Genomic DNA, 19,787 nt, shown 5'->3' with positions numbered 1-19,787 from the left:
AGGTGGATTGGAAGCCAAAGAAGGGAGTAGGTTAGGTACAAGAGAGCTCAAAGGCACTGCATTAGTCAAGAGATGGATGCCTTAAAGAGGAATTGAAAACTGGGCCAGAATACAAAGGACAAAAAAAGCTGGCTAAGTGAAAAGAAAGGGGAGAAGACATTTTAGGAAGAGGAAAACATTTTAAGAAAGAATTGTTACTGAGGATTTTATATTTTGAGACTCGAGAACAAGAAGGAAAGATCAGAGGACCAGTGTGCACTGGCTGTGAGAAACAACGAGGTCTTAAATGACAAGTTAAAAGCTAGGGTGGAGAGACAAAAATCAACGCTTCAGGTAGATGAGTCAGGCAGCAGCTGTTAAGAATGTTGTATCAAGAGAAGAAGAGAGATGAAGCAGGGGACCCTAGAATTGGAACCACCACAGTAGTTTATGTACGTCTAAGAGTCTAGGCATGTCACAAGGCAATGATTTTCTAGAACTGCTTCAAGGAGAAGATGAAATCTTATGATATAGGAAGAATAAGGTCATTGGTGGTCATTCATAATGTTATTGTTTATATATATATATATATATTTTTTTTTTCTTTGAGGAAGATTAGCCCTGAGCTAACATCCACCAACAATCCTCCTCTTTTTGCTGAGGAAGACTGGCCCTGAGCTAAGGTCTGTGCCCATCTTCCTCTACTTTATATGTGGGACACTTGCCACAGCATAGGTCCCCGTCCGGGATCCAAACCAGTGAACCCCAGGCCGCTGAAGCAGAGCACCCGAACTTAATCGCTGTGCCACCTGGCCAGCCCCCATAATGTTGTTTTAACACAACAGTAGGAACAAGAGTGGAAGAGTATTCTGGAAGTGGAGGCAACAATAAAACCACTGTTCTGACAAAAAGGAAAGAGACAGAACAACAATTAGCAGGAGCAACAAGTCAACATGGAGTAGACCTATACAGAGGAGAAGAACAAAGACACCAAAAAGAGGCAATGAAGCAAGGGGGCTCGGAATTTAGAAGACAAATTATTAAGAAAATGAAGGTTGTACCGGCCCTGAAAAAGAAATCTATTAATTCTCTACTGGATTTGCTTTAGGTAGTCATGAAAGAAAACAGCTAATTAATGATAATTGAAGTCAATATAATTATTGCTATGTTTCTGAAATACAAATAAATCATTAATGGGGACAACTCTGTTACAGAAGAAAGAGAGGAAGATTACAAGTCACAACAAATGGACTATTCAGTAACCACAACACTGTGGGTAACTCGATCTCTGAAAGCTTCAGTTTCCTCATGAGGAAAAAAGAGACAGTAGCTACTCCCTCCTTTAAGGGTGTTGTAAGAATCTAATGAAATAAGGCACCAATACGAGTGCCTTAAATACTAAAACAAGACATCTTCATCTTCAACAATAAAGATCCAGCAGGACTTTTAACTATCTTTGCAAGTCATTTAGGCCCCTTCTCAGATATATAAGCATTTCTCAGGGGGATTAGAGGAAGGGATGTCAAAGGTTTGCTTTTTTTATTAAGGTTCAGATATACTGAGAAGAAATGAAGGGAAGATTAGGTACTTGATTTCAGTGAATCTGGAGAAGGATGCACTTAGGGACAGATGTTTGGGGAAATCACTAAAAAGAATAATAAAAGCAAGCAGTCAGTTAAGGTTGGACAGCACGGCTTTGTGATGGATTACTTCATCTTGGTCCTGACTTTGTATTAACAACTTTGTTGGTTAGTTTATTCATTTAACAAGTATTTACTGAGTATCTATTATGTATGAGGTTCTCTGTTGGTGCTGAATCAAAATCAAGATATACAAGGCACATCTCCAGTGCCAGCAACACCATCACACTGACACCTAACTGGACTCCAGGAACCATTTAATCTTCAAAATGGCCCTATGAGGTAGGTAATATTAGTATCTTCATTTTACAGTTGAGATTAAGAACCTGCCTAACACAACCTGCCTGTGTCTCCAGAGCTGGAGTTTTTGACTGCTATACTAAACTCTTCGTGGTGAAGGGAAAGATATATAAGGAATCAGACACTGAAAAGTCGTTACGTGATCTGTGATGCCTGGCTCTGGGACAGATGCAAAGTTCAGGAAGAGACTCTAGTTTTGGTGCCTAGAAGCAAAAATATCCAAAGGAGATACGAGAGGTAACCCAGGGATAAGAACTGGCATTGTGTGTACAGCAAAAGATGAATAAAGATTTTACATAATTTGACATAAAAAATAATTTTGTGTAGATTAAAGGAATTCATTCAATTTACCAGAAGGAGTTCTGAGGGCAGGATATGCACAGAAATATGCAAAGAATTCACTGTTACTCCCAAAGACACTAAAACAAGATGGATTTCTACATTCTAACTTATTAGAAATGGAGGCCTGACAAGGAGACATAAAGCAACGTACTAATAGACAATCACTGGCTAATCACCGAGAATCTAAAAACACATTTTTAAGAAAAGCAAATTTTGATCTAACCCTAAAGGATAGAAGTCTTTGACAATATGAACCCTCTAGACATAGTGTCTGTTTTGAAAAGCACACAGAAAGCAATTTCAAGAGAAACTAGTAGGTTTATTGGCATCCATGATGGCTTTTAGAATAATGCTTTTAATAGGAAAATAATCACAAAAAATCTTAAAACAAAGATCTCTACATATATTAATAGGACAAAATGACAAATTAAAATAATATCATTATATTTCCAAAACAATGTCAGAATGTGCTTCTGTTCTCACCTGGGTTTTAATGTTTTCGGGATCCTCAGCTTGGATGTCTCGTTTCTGGCTGGGCTTCCAGGCATTCTCTGCCTTTTTCAGGTGCACGTCTTCTTTTACAGGGACTGTGATGATCTTCCTGGGCTCTCTTCTCTGGCTGGGTTGAGATCTCCGTGGTCCAACATTCAACAACTAGGACAAGAATATTCTTTATTATATCTACACAGAGTACTTACAATCTACTCTCTCTGCTTTGCTGCCCATGTCAAGCCTGATGATCACACCAAACACTCAAGACACAAAGATGGCTATTAGTCACTCAATTTAGATGTGAACTCTTTTTCTGGGGGGGGGCGGGGGTCAGGAGGCAGTGACGACTTAGAATACAATCAATGTAATGTTCTCTACCACTTCAATTTTTGACCTCAAGTCCTAAATGAGATAAATAAAGTGATGGAAAATTATGTTTAATAAAGCTGTTGTTCCTAACAAAAAAGACTACCCTTAAGTGAAGTTTTTTTTTTACTAGCTGTGTGACTTTAGAGTGGTCACTTGAATGAATACAAAAATTCATAGGCAGTAATCATCAGAATTACAAATCTGCTTCAAAAACTGGGTTTCTAAACTTCCAGTGTGAAATGCAAATAGAACCTTATCACAAAAATTTTCTGTAGCATAAACACCCAGCCTTACTGAAGATCTTAATGGATCCCTCTAAATTTGCTGGGCCAGAAATACCTAAAATAAGTCTTTCTCATATCGTCAATGAGATTCAACTAAACTTCTCCCTGAAAAAAACGTCTTCCTCTCTTTGCCAGCTCTTTGTTCCTGCTAGAGTCCCACTATACTCATTCTGTTAAAACCAATGTATGTTGTGGAAGCCAGCCCTTTGGCCTAGTGGTTCAGTTCAGTGTGCTCTGCTTCTGCAGCCCGGGTTCGTTTCCTGGGCACTCACCTACACCACTCACCGGCAGCCATGCTGTGGCGGTGAGCCACATAAAAAATAGAGGAAGACTGGCACAGATGATAGCTCAGGGCAAATCTTCCTCAAGCAAAAAGAGGAAGATGGCAACAGATGTTAAGCTCAGGGTGAACCTTGCTCAGCAAGTTAAAAAAAAACCAATGCATGTTGGCATGTCACACTGGTCATCAAATGAAGAACTGTTACTGCAAGAGATAATGGTGTAAGGTAAAAGTTGCATTCTGTGTATTAAAATATTCATAATAGTTGCTACCTTAAATGCCTGGAAATAATTTTTGAAGGTTAAATATTTGGGTTGACAGTTCTGCTCTTTCCAGAACTGTTGCATATTGACAGCCTTTACTTTTTGTGATATATCATTCTGTAAATGCTGAGTAAATATTGCCATGAGATTTCAAGAGGGTAGGAAAAAACCCAGCTTCACACAAGACATATAGAACAGAATCATCTCACTTAATACCCTAACACTGCCCTTTGGAACTCATATAAAGCCTTAGAGACAGAAGCAGAAACTTAAATGTCATGCTTTATATAAAAAGACAGGTTGCAAGAGAGACATGGTCTGAGGCCTAAGCTGATAAGTTTAAAAGCCTTTATAGATTACTCATTCTCAGATTACTCTCTTACACTTCACTATTTCCCCTAGTTAGAAATGGCAGTATCAAGGATATATCAGGCTCAAAGGTTAGAATTTCTGGGCAATAAACACGAATCTTGTCAAATATATACAGCTAAGGACTCAGTAGTGGTGATATAATCTCAGACTATTTGGTAAACATTAAAAAAACTGAGGTCGGATAAATCCAGAGGTACTAGGCATGGTATCAGTGAAAGAGAACTAAAGAGGATCATCAGACTGGAAAAGTACCAACAGGAAACAGTTGCTAAACCAAACAGTACTACTATATTTATAATTGAAATTTTGATATGGTAGCCCAGACAAAATAATTCTGTTCAGAAAATGCAGTAAACCAAGTATTGTCTGGTTTTTATAATTCAGGTTACATTCTAGTGTTGATTCATATGGGTTAGTATCTTTTTCAATGCTTGGATAAAGTTCAAATAAATATATTCTAAGACATTTAACTTAATCCATGCATTTGCACATAAAAATTTGTCAAGAACAAAGGTTGATAGTGCAACGAAAAGCAATTATGTCAAAATCATGTAAGAGCCGTAGTATGTATAATTTAAGGATACAATTTTAACCATATTTGAGCAAGGTCAGAAAATATCCATTTCCAAAAAATACTGCAAAAACTAATGAATATGCCTTGAAATTTGAATTTAGAAAGTAAATATGATTTACGCCACATCTTTTTACCTGCGCCAAGATAAATATGTTTGAATTTCAAATGAGCAGCATAGAAATGTGAGAAATATTACTACAAAGGTTACAACAATGTTGCAAAGGAAAAAAGTTTTGAAAAGATAACTGATAAGATGTTAGACCAGGATAAAAAAGTTGAAATTATAACCCATTTGCAAACTCCCAAGACAAATTTAAAAATTATGTTTGCATCTCTGGATATAACTAAGATAATGCTCACAAATATTTATCCAAGTATTTTCAGTCCTCAACAGATTTACTATTCTTAAAAATTCTTAACATAATGAATTAATCTCTAGCATTCTCATGTTTAAACTCTGGGAATGTATGCTCCGTGTGGAGCATCAATGCCTGGAAGGACTGTGGTGCACTGGAGAAGAGAGGCAGGTCAGAAGGCAAAAGAACTGTGTCCAAATCTGCTACTTAAGAGTAAAGTTACTGTGAGCAAGTTTCTCATACATTAAATGCTTGTTCTACCTACAAAAGTTGCTATGAGGACCATGGGATACAAGCCATATAAAAGGACCTTAAAACTACGTAAGGTATCATCACCAATATCAAAGAAGAAAAGGAACTTTTTAAAAATAGATATGTAGATTAGTGTGATTACCTTTAAACATTTCATGTCCTTTTTGTGTGTGTGAAACATTTAATACAAATCGTCAAATTTATGTTATCCTTCAAAAGTTGCACCGTATATAATGAATGACATACTAAACACAAACAAAATCCAGGATGTTGTGCTAAGAGTTGTAGAGTATAAACACAGAAAGGCAGCCTGGTCTCCTGCTTGAAGGACAGACAATTCTGATGGAGGGCTAGAAGAGCTTTAAGGTGTGATGTGCTTAGGTCCACAAATGTCACAACTAAAATGAAGTATCAAAATTTGGGGTTGATTAACCAGTGAGTGGCAATTTTTTTCAGGTGAGCTGGAAATTTAAATTTTTTACTCACTGTCATATACTTTTCTCAAATGTATTAAATAAGAAATTATACCCATCTCTGTTATAAAATTTAATATACATTGCTCCTATCTCATTGAGACAACCTCAAACTTTTCTGCTTACCTGAATAACCGAAGAAAACAAGACCAAAATTCATCTTAGCAATTTTTAAAGAGAGACAACCAAGTGCTCCTTTAAGGAGAGAGGGAAGAATGACAGGAGCTCAGGACAGCTCTCTCTACTCCTAGGATCCTTCCAGCAGCTCAGCTGATCTCAGAGTCCGTTGAAATGAATATGAACGGCAAGCTACTAGTCTAGGCCCACAGCCCCTCTTCTCATACATTTCTTTGGGGGAACTTTCTATGATGTCTGCCAAAAAATTACTATTAATATTACACCACAAGTGCCAAGTAATTCGACTTTTAAAAACTGGAGAGATGATACTGCTTGAGTGCTTACAACAGATACGCACTTTACTGTCATCAAAGGACGTTTATGTTTGAAAATTGTATGGAGCTGCATATGACATGTTAAAACAATTGCTATGTATTGAAAATATTTTTTAACAAGTCTGTTGCAGGAAAGCTTATATTAGGAGTCATCGCTAGTTACGCCATACTATGAAGCATACTTAGATCTTAATATCTTCGGGTGGTAATTATTTATAAATGAATTTGGAAGCTGGCAAAAATGATTAAACGTATGGAACGAGAAACTATAAAGAGCAGGACTGCCGCTTTTTTCCAAACAGCATTCCTGATTGTTCCTTTATATGTCAGATATATATGTCCTATAAATTTCCCATCTGTACCTACAGCAATATACTAAGGAAAGCTGGATAAATTAAGTGGAGAATGTTTGTTAACTATTGGAGAAGCTGGAAGAATAATTATTTGCATTAAGGTTTAACATATCAATATTACTCTGATAGGTCACAATTTCACTTAAAAATTAGCTTGTGGCACATAACAGAGCTACTTAAAGAGAGTGAATTAAATAATTGAAGCTGATCTTTTTGGAGACACTACAATTTCTTGATAACAGCTCATTTCCAGTCACATTACTTTGAACACACCAATTATCTGATATATGTAGACATATAGATTATTGGGCAAACATACATTGTGATAGTTACTTTTAAAATTCATTTTCTAATTTCAATATTTTAAAAGAGATATAGCTTATTTTTAATTCACAATATTTCCTTTTTGCTATACCTAATTATTAGACAATAGCAAGCTGGTAATGAAGAGTGACAGTATACACTACAAGAGTAGACGTGGCAATTCATATTTTCTGTGAGTGACATATGAACAAAATTGAGCAATCTGACAACCACAGATGCTGTTAACCAGAGAATAATCAAAATGGCATCAACATTATCTCAAATGTTTGGTAAAACAAAGATATAAACCAAAACTAAACCAAAAACAAATGCTAACAGAAATTTAATTTAAACCACCAAAAAGGGAAATAATGCTGAAAAATGAGGTATAAAATGGTTTCTAGAAAGCTGCTTCCTCAGACTTTCTGATGACGTAATTCAAACTTTAGAAAAACTTTAATTTAGTATTTAGAGAAAACAGATAAAGGCTAAATTTCAAACCTGTGTGAAAACAGAATATTACATGCACAGATGACTTTAAGATGGTGATGCTTAATAAATAATATGCTTCAAATTAAGATTTTTTCTAGGTTTTAAAAAGCCTCCAACACACTCCAGGCATTCAAGTATTTTCTTTTTTCCTTTCCTTTTTTTGCTGAGGAAGATACACTCTGAGCTAACATTTGTTGCCAATCTTCCTCAATTTTTTGTATGTGAGCCACCGTCTCAGTATGGCCACTGACAGATGAGTGGCGCAGGTATGAGCCTGGGAAGCGAACCTGGGCCGCCGAAGTGGAGCGTGCCTAACTTAACCACTAGGCCACCAGGGCTGGCTCTCTAGGCATTCAAGTATTTTCAATCAGTGTTTGGCTGCAGCCAACAATCAAATAATTCAAGTATCTACAAAGTGACATTTGTTTTCAGATGGTATAGTGTTATTTCAAAACAGGTTTCAAAAGCTATCTTTCTAGAAATAAAAAGGTGATAGGGAAATAAAAAGTGTCACCTCATATAAAAATATTTTTACAAACATAAAATAAAGTAGTCTTAACAGAGTGATCTGCAAATGTACATCAAACCTTGAGCTCCTCCAGAGCTTTAGATCGTGCTCTCTATGTCATTCCAACTTGGGAAATAGAGTGGTATTCACTGCCACTGGCAACTTCCCCCCACGCTTTCTGCAGGTCTACAAAGCATGGAACAGGCAGAGCTGAGCAATCTTGCATGGCGCAGCGCCCCAGCACAACTCCACTGCTGATGCCGCTTCTCCCGCTGAGGAGCCTGCCACTGGGCTGGTAAAGGCAACCTGCAGTCTACCAATGCTGTACTCTTTAATACACGTCATTTGCTCATATTTTGACTTCACAACCTACAGTTAGTGAGGAGAGCAAAGCAGGAAATATTATAACACCATAAACTATTGTTTTTCTTTAAAAAAAGGACTCAGCGCACCCCTGGAGGCAGGCTCTTCAGGGGTAGGTGCGACATCGCCACTGGAGGGCAAGTTGGGGCTTTACTCTGTTCCAGCACTGGCAAGCCATGCCTGCTCTGCACTTTGCAAATCTGTAGAAACAAAGACAAGAGATGACCATCAGCTGAATGTCATCAGAGATTTCCAGTATATCAGGACACCTCAAAACAAAATAGGAATCCTATCCAAGGTTCACTCTATTTTTAACCCATTTGCAGGTCATTCCAACTGAAAAAATATGAAAAAAAAATCAAGACCAAAGTAATGCAGACCAGTTTCTTTCAGGTAAATCGACTCAGGTGTGCCCTTTATTTGCTTTAATCTTAGGATGGCAAGGACAGTCTTCGCCCCTTCTTCTTCTCGGTTAGAAGAATCAATGAATAAAAAGCTACTCTCTTGACTTTAGACAAGATGTCACGAAGGCTGTGACAGTTTCTAACTAACTGGGTTGTAGGGAACTTGCACTTACAGGTACACCTCTTCCACCAGGGGTTTGCCTTCCAAAATCTGCAAAGGCTGGCGTAAAATCTGGTCCTCGAGGCAAAATCCGAGGATCCAGAGTTCGCATTGGCAATTTGGGTTGGTTGATCTGCATGAAGAAGCAAACAAAAGCTTAACACAAGTTCCAGAACATTCAGTGCAACAAAGATGAAAACTCAGACTGAAAAGTTATGTCAGCTGAAATGGTAAGCACTGGCTTCTCGCACCAGCTGAAATCCAATTTGAACCATGCTAAGTTCTCCTGGGCCAACCTTAGAGCCCTTAGGTCAACAGTGGCTTTCTGGTGCCCTGGGACTGATTAGGCCTAAAATTCCCAAGGGGAGGCTAGATACAATCAGTGGACTGGCTCACTAGACACTCAGGACCATTAGAATGGCACAAGATAAACTATTTTGAGATCCTATGAACTGGGGTCAAATGTTGAGATTTTTCTCCAGGATATTCACCAGGACATGGAACACTTGCCTATCAGAATTCTGCTGTTGCTCATTTTGGTTTTGTTACTGTTGACTTATGGTTAGTAAAGTATGTATTTTGAGTGGAAAATAAGTCTCAAAAGGAGATATGTTTCATGTGTGATGACACTTAAAACCTCACTTTATCTGCCTTGTTAATGAGAGAGATCTGGTTTTGCATAGGCATACAATATGACTACAGAGTCAGCAAAGCTAAGCAGCTCAGTGAGAGAGAAACTCATGATTGACCAGAAACAGAAAGTCAGAAACAGATAAGGTAGGAAGACAAAAAGGAGTATTTTCTAAGAGGAGAATCTAATTCAGTGAATGTTAACACTTGCCCTCTGAAGTACAGAAGTAGCCTCAAATTAGCACCACCAATCACTCAACTGTCCCCACATAAGCACCTAAGAGAGAAGACTTAGATATAAAGAGAAATAAGGAGACCTGTTGCTCTAAGAGAGTAAAATAATATAAATAAGGGCTGGATAAGCAACTTCTGGAAATCTCCATCAGAGGTGGATCTCATTCTGTAAGAGAGTTACCTCTACACTTTAATTAGAGATTGATGGTTCCTCTTCAAAACAAAAATACTTCAGGCTAAGTCACCAGCACTGGTCCATCATTGATTTGCATGAAATTACTCAAGTTGATATATATCTGACTTTACTCTTTTTAATTTAATAAACAAACAAAATAAACACTGACTCTACTAATTTTCCACATGCACCATTACAATCTGACGTAAAGAGAAAATGTGCCTATCGATTTGCACAGGATTGAAGACTAATCACTATAAGTATCTATTAGGGAAATTTTGAGATAGACATTATTTGAATTATGTTTGACTCCCACTTCAGTTTGATCTGCGAAATACCTTTCTAGGTTTCTGACTTGTCTTCAATGCCTTTCTAATTCCATACGGAAATTTTAGAATAGTGGGGACAGACCTCTGTATCACTTTAGCCCTATTAGCCCAACAGACACACAATTTTCACCACATCATTAGGAAATAGCCATAATAAGCAGACAATTAATACATTTTAAAACTGCATCACTCAAATATGGGCCAAACCTCAAGATTACTATAATCTATAATAAATCCCAAATCCAACAGTGTTTAGGAAAACTCTGATTCTTAAACATTACATATCTTAATTCAAATGCCATTTGGTCTAACATTCCTAAAAGTAGTTCATACCTCACATATTTGTACTGATAATTAAAACCAAGTTCTCACCAAAAAGACAAAGCTTTCTCTGATTGCATGGTTTACCTTGTCAAGAACCACATCACTGATGGGAGGCAGGCCCTCTGGTTTCTGTATACAGGCTGGCATGAACTGGAAATCCAGCAAAAACTCCCTGTCATACTGCTTCTTGCCTTCAGTATCAGCAGGCTTCCAGGATTCTAGAAAGAGGGATGTAGGCAGACAACTGTCTATAAGGTCATTGCATGTATATTTAGTAAGAGTACAAACCAGTTTCCAACATTTACTTTATCTCATCATAAATAAACAAAAACACAAAGGAAACAGTGAGCTACAGTCAGAAAATGTCATGTAAAGATTTTAAACTGTCATTTCTTCTTTTATGCCTTCTGGATACCTCTGGATAGTAAAGTAATCTGAAGTAAGCTGCTATAGGAACAACTTCAAACAGATTATGCAGGTTTGCCTAGGGATACGTAACAATCCTCATTAAATAAACTAGCAAGCCTTTAAATACCTCAGAAATAAGGAATTTGATAATACTCTTGGTTTCATGGGAAAGAAGGATACTTTGGTTGTTGACTTGGAAGTGATATTTTGGAGGAGAAAAAAGGTAAAAGGACACAAAAGACAAAAACAACTGATTTAAGATTCTAAAAAATCTAAGCAGCTGGATATAGAATTTTTTTCTGACTACAGTTTAATCTGAAGAAAATAATGTACTTGTCTGCTGTGCCAACTAAACTGTCAATGCACAAATCTTTCTCTAAAAACCCTGACACTAAACACGTTCTTGGCTAATATTTTTAATATGAATTTTAAATTAGCTTTCTGCCACAGTACTTACATTGCTATTGTTAAGTTATCATTACTCACAATCCTACTCTCATTACACAAAGTTGGAGAATTTCTTGAAATTTTTATTGGATAATAAAAGCAAGTCAATTTTTTTCTTTTAATTAACAAAACTCTCATCAAAATCGGGCCCCAGCTCACTTCACGATAGCACACTGGATCCTTCTTTGTATTAGTGGTCCTTAACGTGTAGGTCAAAGACTCACTGATGGTCTGTGACAATTTTGCTGATATTTTCACCAAATCCTTATTACTTTATTATCTTTACTAAAAGGTAGATAACTTATTGGGATCTAAACTTTAAACTTTTTTCCAGTGACTGCTAGTGTTATTACAGGGGTAAAAGACAGTTCGGATCAATATAGATGGGGCCTATAGTTGTATACATTTTCCTTGTCAAACTGAAGGATAAAAATATAATTTACACAGTCCTAAAAATGACAAAAGTGTCTCAATTCCCTTAAGAAGGACGGGTGGCAGTCAGAAGTGCTTGACAATCTGATATAAGCTTAGATGTTTAGAAGTAATTTTATTATATTGAGTCCAAAGGTTAAAAAAAAAATTTACAACAGCACAACCTTACAACTTCATAAAGCCCATGAGCAGCACTTTACTGTGAAAAGATCAGTATATTAAGGTAGTATCAATCAGTGGCTTTCATTTTTGACTACAACTCACAGTAAGAAATATAATGACTTCATGACTCAGAAAAAACATAGATAAATGAAACAAAAGTTTCTTAAAACAATACTTATCCTTACTACATGTAATGCACTGACATGTTTTCCTCTATTCTCCTTTTTAAAAAATGTTAGTTGTAACTCACCAAATTAATTTCACAATATATTAAATGGGTTAAAACCAGCAGTCTGAAAAACACTGATCTAGATTATTTTTAAGGTCTGATATTTTACATTCAAATCCTACCTACCTCATGCAGAAGTCACTTAAGATTTGGCAGACTAAGAAAAACTTTTTACCTATCCCAAATTTCCTATCAAAGGAACTACCTTTCCCAACATGTCCATACATCTTCATAAATCTCAAAATCACAACAGTATTGGGACAGAGGTTTAATGCAGTTGATGGTGTCTAAATAGGAAAGAGCCTCTGGGGTTCATCACGTACTTCACAGGGCACTTCCCATATTGCAGGCCCTCAATAACTCAGCCACACTGCTTCTGACTGATTATCGGAGTTCAGTTCTACAGTGATTTCTGTCAACAAACTGAATTCAAGGCTTGTGAAATGACGAGTACACCATCTTCCCAAGGGACATGGTCATATCTGAAATATCCCTTTCAATGAAAGTGAACAACATTAAATTTCTCCCACTGAATTCCACCAGCCTAGCACTGATTCCCTTTGGCAGCTGCTCTTCCAATGCCAGAAGAAGAATACCAGCATCAGATATCACTGCCGCCAACCCAGAACTCTCTGGATTTGCTCGGCACTACCTTATGCCTGCTGATCTACCCCATGACTATTACATTGTGATGAGCCTCTTCATTCCGTCCAATACTTCTCTATGAGGAGGCAGCATTTCTCTAAGTAGCTGCAGTAGAGTGAAGGGGAGAAGGAAAGACGTACACAGGAAGTCAGGGATAAACTTACCTGGTTTAAATGGGAACGGGACCCCATCACCAGAACTATCAGTGGAGCCTGAATTAGCATCTATTCCTTCACCCTCAGAAACACTCTCGGCACCATTACGTACAGGCTCAGCTTCTTCTCCATTCTCTTCCACGGCTTTTACTTTTTTCAGGTCAGAGGGATCTCTTTCAGGATGAAACCCTTGGCTCATTTTATCCTGTTCAGAGTCAAGTACTTTGTCACCTGAAAGCTCCTCTTCAGCTTTAGGCTAAAGCATAAGTGAACACAGAGGTTATATTTTTTTCACTGTGTGTAAATATACATGAAGACCTACACCTACCCCCTCAAAAAGCATAGGAAAACATGCCACTCAAGATAAGGATGTCTGTGTTCCGCATGTGGTACTAGAATAGTAAATGTATTTAAAACTCTTTTCTCATTTCATCTGGGATAAAGCAGACAACTCAAATGGCTACTGAAATGCTTTAACATGACTAATGAAATCTAAATGTACCAAAGGTTAGAATGGAAAGAACTGTTAATCCTTGGAACTTGATGGACATGAAAGAGTCCTAGTCAGAAATCTAAATCAAGCACTCCAACCCTTGCCACTAAAGCTCAGCAAATATAAAAAGAAACTAAAGGGTATTTTTTGTGCTGTCCTCTGGCTACAAAACGGAGAGTTCAATGAATAAAGTACATCTCACAAAGCTTAACATCTCTCATTTTACAAGGAGGCCAATTGTGAGTTAAAGTCTATTTTATTTCTTGGTTTTTGGAATTCTCTGAGGCTGTGACCCTATTCAAATCACATATGGAAAAATGCTTGGAATATATTCTCATACAGAGAAATCTGGGTTTTGGTGTATCCAGCCTATTTTTAAAAGGGAAAATAGAATTGAAGTTTTTCACCAGATTATTTCTGACCATCTCAGTTTCAGATATCAAACAAAAATGGATTTCTTTTTTTTTTTTTGTTAAAGATTTTATTTTTGTCCCTTTTCTCCCCAAAGCCCCCCGGTACAGAGTCATATATTCATTGTGGGTCCTTCCAGTTGTGGCATGTGGGACGCTGCCTCAGCATGGTTTGATGAGCAGTGCCATGTCCGCGCCCAGGATTCGAACACCGAAACACTGGGCTGCCTGCAGCAGAGCGCGCGAACCTTACCACTCGGCCACGGGGCCAGCCCCCAAAAATGGATTTCTTAAGGGCCATATGAACCATCAATACTCCTTCAGGCAAAGTTCTCCATGAACTTTAAGCGTCCTACTTTTTCATGAAAGGTAAGCATTCTGAAAACAATCCTTTGGAAGAACTCAGAGGGAAAAGGCATTCCAACTGACAAATTCATGCTAAGAAAGCCAAAATTAGAGGCTCTGTTGAATTGGTTCAATAAAGGATTATATAAAAGAATGTCATATACATGAGGAAGTAGTTACTCAAATTGATTTATGAAATTTTTTAAAAAAAAGTTAAAGAGGGACCAGCCCCGTGGTGTGGTGGTTAAGTTTGGTGTGCTCCACTTGGTGGCCTGGGTTCACAGATTTGGATCCTGGGCACAGACCTACACCACTTGTCAGCCAAGTTGTGGCAGCAACCCACATATAACATGGAGGAAAACTGGCAAGAGATGTTAGCTCAGGGCTAATCTTCCTCAGCAAAAAAAATTAAAGAGTTACAAATCCTCTGTTACATACGTGAAATATTACAATAGATACAATATTAGTAAATTTTCTTTTACCATACATCAGACCATGGGGAAAAGACACTACATTTTAAAATGTTATCAACAGAAACAGATGGTTTTTATGCCTTGTTTCTATAATCTTAAAAAAAAAAAAAAAAAGATTTTATTTTTCCTTTTTCTCCCCAAAGTCCCCAGTACACAATTGTATATATTTTAGTTGTGGGTCCTTCTAGCTGTGGTACGTGGGACGCCGCCTCAGCATGGCCTGATGAGCAGTGCCATTTCCCGACCCAGAATTCAAACCACTGAAACCCTGGGCTACGGAAGTGGAGTGTGCGAACTTAACCACTTGGGCTCGGGGCCAGCCCTGGTAAAGTATCTTTTGAGAAAAAATAGATCCACCAAGTTTGAATCATGAATTAGCAGCCACACTTTTTCTTATTCTATACTCTACTATAGTCTAAATTAACTCAATGTGTGAGTTTCACTGTGTGTAAATATACATGAAGACCTACACTGATCTTCTCAAAAAACAGGAAAACATGTCACTCAAAATAAGAATGTCTGTGTTCAGCATATGATACCAAAATGGTAAGTTTATTTAAAACACTTTTAATATCATCTTATTAAAAGATAGTATTAAGACACCACTTTTGTTAACATTTGCAATGCTACCTTATAATTAAGTACAGGTTCATCAAGAAGATCTTTAATAATTTGACACGTAAGTCTAAAAATAGTACTTATACAATTATATAGAATTCTTATTTTACATCTTATAAAATTTGAAAAAATGCTATTTTAGAGGAAAATATATATTGGGTCCTCTTCTATGTACCTAAAATCAATAACAGACAATCCACTGGATAGAAAGAGAGGATGCATTATTTGGAAAGTCAATTTCTAACTAGAAAAAGAAGTACAAAGAAACTTGTTCCATGAATGACAAACTATACTTCAGAGAACACAGATCACTGGTGTGTCTGAGGCACACTGTTAGAAGGGATATTTTTTAAGGGAATACACAAAAATAGCTCCAATAAATATTTATGATGATTATTTTTCTTTCAGCAGGATGAAGCTCTATTCAACCAGTTTGTAAGTGTCTAACAGGTCCTAAATCAGTTACTTGGAAAACTGGTTTGAAGAAAGAAAGCACCTTCTTGGCTGGACTGTCAAAGGTGAACCTTTTATGGGAACTTATTAAAAGAAGAATTTAGTTGACAAAACTGCCTGCTTACTGCGTTAGTTTTTAAAGCACTAGAAAATCAGACTGACAACTATGTATGCAATGATTGATGAAATATCCTAAAATTTTTAAACAAATTTTAAGATGCTTCAACTGGCAACTTTAAGATTACCCATCCTTCATGTTATCTTTCTAGGCTAAAATTTACAGAATTTTATAAAATAGTCACAATGATCTAACAACCCAATATGCAACCTAAAATATACTGATACCTAAAACACATTCTTTCAAAGACTGAGAAAAATCTAAGAAAAGGAGAGGTTGATAATTAGTGAAAATGAAGACAATGACAACCAATATTTACTAAACTACTCTAATGAATGCTCAACTTTAGGAAAGACAAGGGACTAACTTCTGGAAAAAAGTCTGTGTGCAAATGACCAAAAACCTATTTATTATACTTTTAAACTGTAAGGTTAAAAAAAGTGATTTGTTGAAAATGAGTCAAAACAGCTCTCATGTATGAAGAATAACAATCTAAAGAAGATTTTAGCAAACTATGGCTCAAGGGTCAAACGTGACTCATCATCTGCTTTCTTGCATGTGCAAGGAAAGGAGAGTTTTTACATTTGTCATGGCTGAAAACAAATTCCAAAGAAGAGTATTTTATGACACGTGAATATTATATGAAATTCTTTTTTTTTTTTTTTCGGCTGAGGAATATTTGCCCTGAGCTAACATCTGTTGCCAATCTGCCCTGTTTTTTTAATTTTTTTTTTTTGAGGAAGATTATCCCTGAGCTAACATCTGCTGCCAATCCCTCTCTTTTTGCCGAGGAAGACTGGCCCTGAGCTAACACCTGTGCCCATCTTCCTCTACTTTATATGTGGGATGCCTGCCACAGCATGGCTTGCCAAGTGGTGCCATGTCCACACTCAGGATCTGAACCAGCAAACCCTAGGCCACCAAAGCAGAACATTCGAACTTAACTGTTGCACCACTGGGCTGGCCTCCGAAATTCTAATTTTAATGTTCATCAATTAAGTTTTACTGGAATATAGCCACACTCATTTATTTACACATTGCCTATGGCTGCTTTTGGGCTACAGCAGCAGAGTTGAGAAACTGTGACAGGCATCACAGAGTCCACAAAGCCTGAACTATTTACTATCTGGACTGTTACAGGAAAAGTTTGCCAACCTCTAATCTAAATAATAGGATGAATATTTGAAGGCACAGGAGCAGTGGCCTACCCATTTAATATTCAACAATGCTTGGAATCTAGCCACAGGGCAAAGGAATATTAAGTCTAATAAAAGAAAATGAATAAAAAACAGCTGAATCTAAAGAGAAACCAGTTTATGAAGCTCTTACAGCCATACCAGGAATGTATGTAATTCCCCTGCCTCTGGAAGGTATTTTATTCTCTGTAGGAGCAACATTTTCTTGTTCAGCTGCAAGAGGAATGCGGTAACTATTTGCACCTCTACAATTTACTGCCAATTCTTACCCCCTGATAATCACGATGAAATCACACTCAGGCAACATTTTAGTGGTTGCTATGGGACTAACTGTGACATCAAAGGAGCAGCATCTAAGAGCAATGACAGGACATGGAGAAGCAACAAAGGCGTACTGTGAGCTGCTGGAAGAGGGCAAGAATTGTAACTAGATAGAAAAGTCTTATAAAATAAATTCATTTAAAGTTAATTTAAAATAATTTCTATATTTTAATGTTATCATTTTAAACATTGAATAAAAATTTTAATAAAGTAGATGAGTTTAAAAAAGCAATATACAGATTGTTTATATTACTCTTCATTTACAGGCTTCAGTACTTAACACTATGGATATTGAGACTGCAGACTATAAAATTGTTAGAGAACTCCTTTAGACTAAATCTGACCTTGTTTCTTCCTTACAGCATCTCCTGGACCTGGCATGCTATAACCTACAGCAAAATCTGTCGTGGCTTAGTTCAAATAGACAAATCGTATGCAAACAGTTATGTTACTGGAATGTAGTTAAAAGATGACAGATTCAAAATGCATTTCCTTAAAATGTATCCAATGATTTCTACCACCACTGCTAATGGGAATTTTAAAAAACTGCCTCCATTTTTCTTTACCAGGTTAGTTTTTCCATCTGGTTAACAGGAAAAATTCAATTCAGTGGACAGAGGGGTTAAACAAAAATTAAACAATAACTTAAAAATTCAATGAAATTGAACATGCTATTAAAAATCTTTTAAATTCTGTAAATGAGGATATTAAAAAAATCAGACTCTGGGGGCTGGCCTGGTGGTGCAGCAGTTAAGTTTGTATGTTCCGCTTCAGCAGCCCGGGGTTTGCTGGTTTGGATCCCAGGTGCAGACCTACGCACCGCCTGGCAAGCCATGCTGTGGCAGGAGTCCCACATATAAAGTAGAAGAAGATGGGCACAGACGTTAGCTCAGGGACAGTCTTCCTCAGCAAAAAGAAGAGGATTGGCAGCAGATGTTAGCTCAGGGATAATCTTCCTCAAAAAAAAAAAAAAAATCAGACTCTGAGCTTGATATATATCAAGTTTTGCTCAGAAAACAGTATCTCAAGAAAGAGGTATAAACCCACACTTGTCTTAGTAAATGGCACCACTGCTTTGAAGATGAGCTAAAGAGATTTACTGCTCTCCCCTTACCTCCGATTCTGCTTCTAACACCTCTTCAGTGGTTCGCATCCGATCTTTTGGTTTCTTCCACATCTTTGGTGCAGTTATAGCTGTCTGAGCTGCAATACAAGATCAGGCCCATTACTTACCACTGGGAAGCCATGTTTGGAAATATTAGGTCTAAATGATACCTGTATTCAAATTTAGGAGAACAAAAGAGGGCTTCATCCATACTGAGGAGATAGACAGATGGATGACAAAGTGAGCAACTGTGTAGTTGTGGCCCAGATATTGCAATGGCAGACGTCTTAGGCACAAACTGTTCACATCAGCTCATACACTCTTCTAACCAGTGGCCTGGGTTCCTCCTATTTCCTGGTTAGGACACAGCCAGGCACATAATTCAGTATGTGCCGAGGATCTATATAAGAAACTGGCCCACTAGCCAATTCTTGAGTTGGGTCTGCTTCTATCGTTAATCAATTATGTGATCTTAAGCAAGTCACACTTCTCAGGCTTATTCAATTATACTAGATATTCAACTACATTCAACTATAAAGAGTAAGAGTGAGATTAGATGACGATATCTAAGGTTCCCTTAACCAAGAAAGATATTAAAATTCCAGATTGTTTTTTCAGAGCTTTCTAGATAATAAAAGGACACTTTAAGTTTCATTAGCACTTCTACAACATTCATTTCTCATTTCAGATCAATACTTTTGGCCTCACCTTTCATACTGCTGGGATGAAAAGTAAGAAAGAAAACAGTAATTTTTACTAAATTATTCTATTGTATCAGAAGTTCTAGATGGAAAATTAAGCTTACAAAGAATTTTTTAAAATTCATTTGGTTTACTAATTTCAAAAAATCATTCAACACTTGGATGTACAATTTAAACATCACATAACAGATAGAATATATTAAAAGGAAATACATGAGTCAACAAATATAAGTGAGGTCTTACAGGCAGACGAGTAGAAAGAAGAGTGAAAGAAAGGTCACTTGATAAATACAGACATTATCAAAAGTGAATAAACTGAAGCTGAAGCATACCATCTAATCTGATTCCCTGAAGAAAGACAAGATGATGCACT

The 19,787-nt window shown here is 37.0% G+C and overlaps 1 protein-coding gene across 15 annotated transcripts in view; it reads right to left on the bottom strand.

Moving 5' to 3' along the window:
* The window catches only part of EIF4G3 (eukaryotic translation initiation factor 4 gamma 3), a 314,955-nt gene that overhangs the window by 68,625 nt on the left and 226,543 nt on the right, over positions 1-19,787 (bottom strand). For 11 of the 15 annotated variants that reach the window (XM_046660843.1, XM_046660844.1, XM_046660845.1 and 8 more), the window contains 6 exons: positions 18,723-18,811; positions 13,191-13,437; positions 10,788-10,921; positions 9,025-9,144; positions 8,537-8,647; positions 2,745-2,915 (listed from right to left, as the gene is read on the bottom strand). In XM_046660843.1, the coding sequence (XP_046516799.1) occupies positions 2,745-2,915; positions 8,537-8,647; positions 9,025-9,144; positions 10,788-10,921; positions 13,191-13,437; positions 18,723-18,811 (872 nt within the window). The remainder of the gene's footprint in view (positions 1-2,744; positions 2,916-8,536; positions 8,648-9,024; positions 9,145-10,787; positions 10,922-13,190; positions 13,438-18,722; positions 18,812-19,787) is intronic. The other 4 variants (XM_046660849.1, XM_046660850.1, XM_046660852.1 and 1 more) reach the window with 1 other exon arrangement.

This window comes from Equus quagga, chromosome 5 (genome assembly GCF_021613505.1).
Source record: "Equus quagga isolate Etosha38 chromosome 5, UCLA_HA_Equagga_1.0, whole genome shotgun sequence".
NCBI lineage: Eukaryota > Metazoa > Chordata > Mammalia > Perissodactyla > Equidae > Equus > Equus quagga.
The sequence above is the reverse complement of the archived record's forward strand: the minus strand, read 5'-3'. Positions and strand labels throughout refer to the sequence as shown.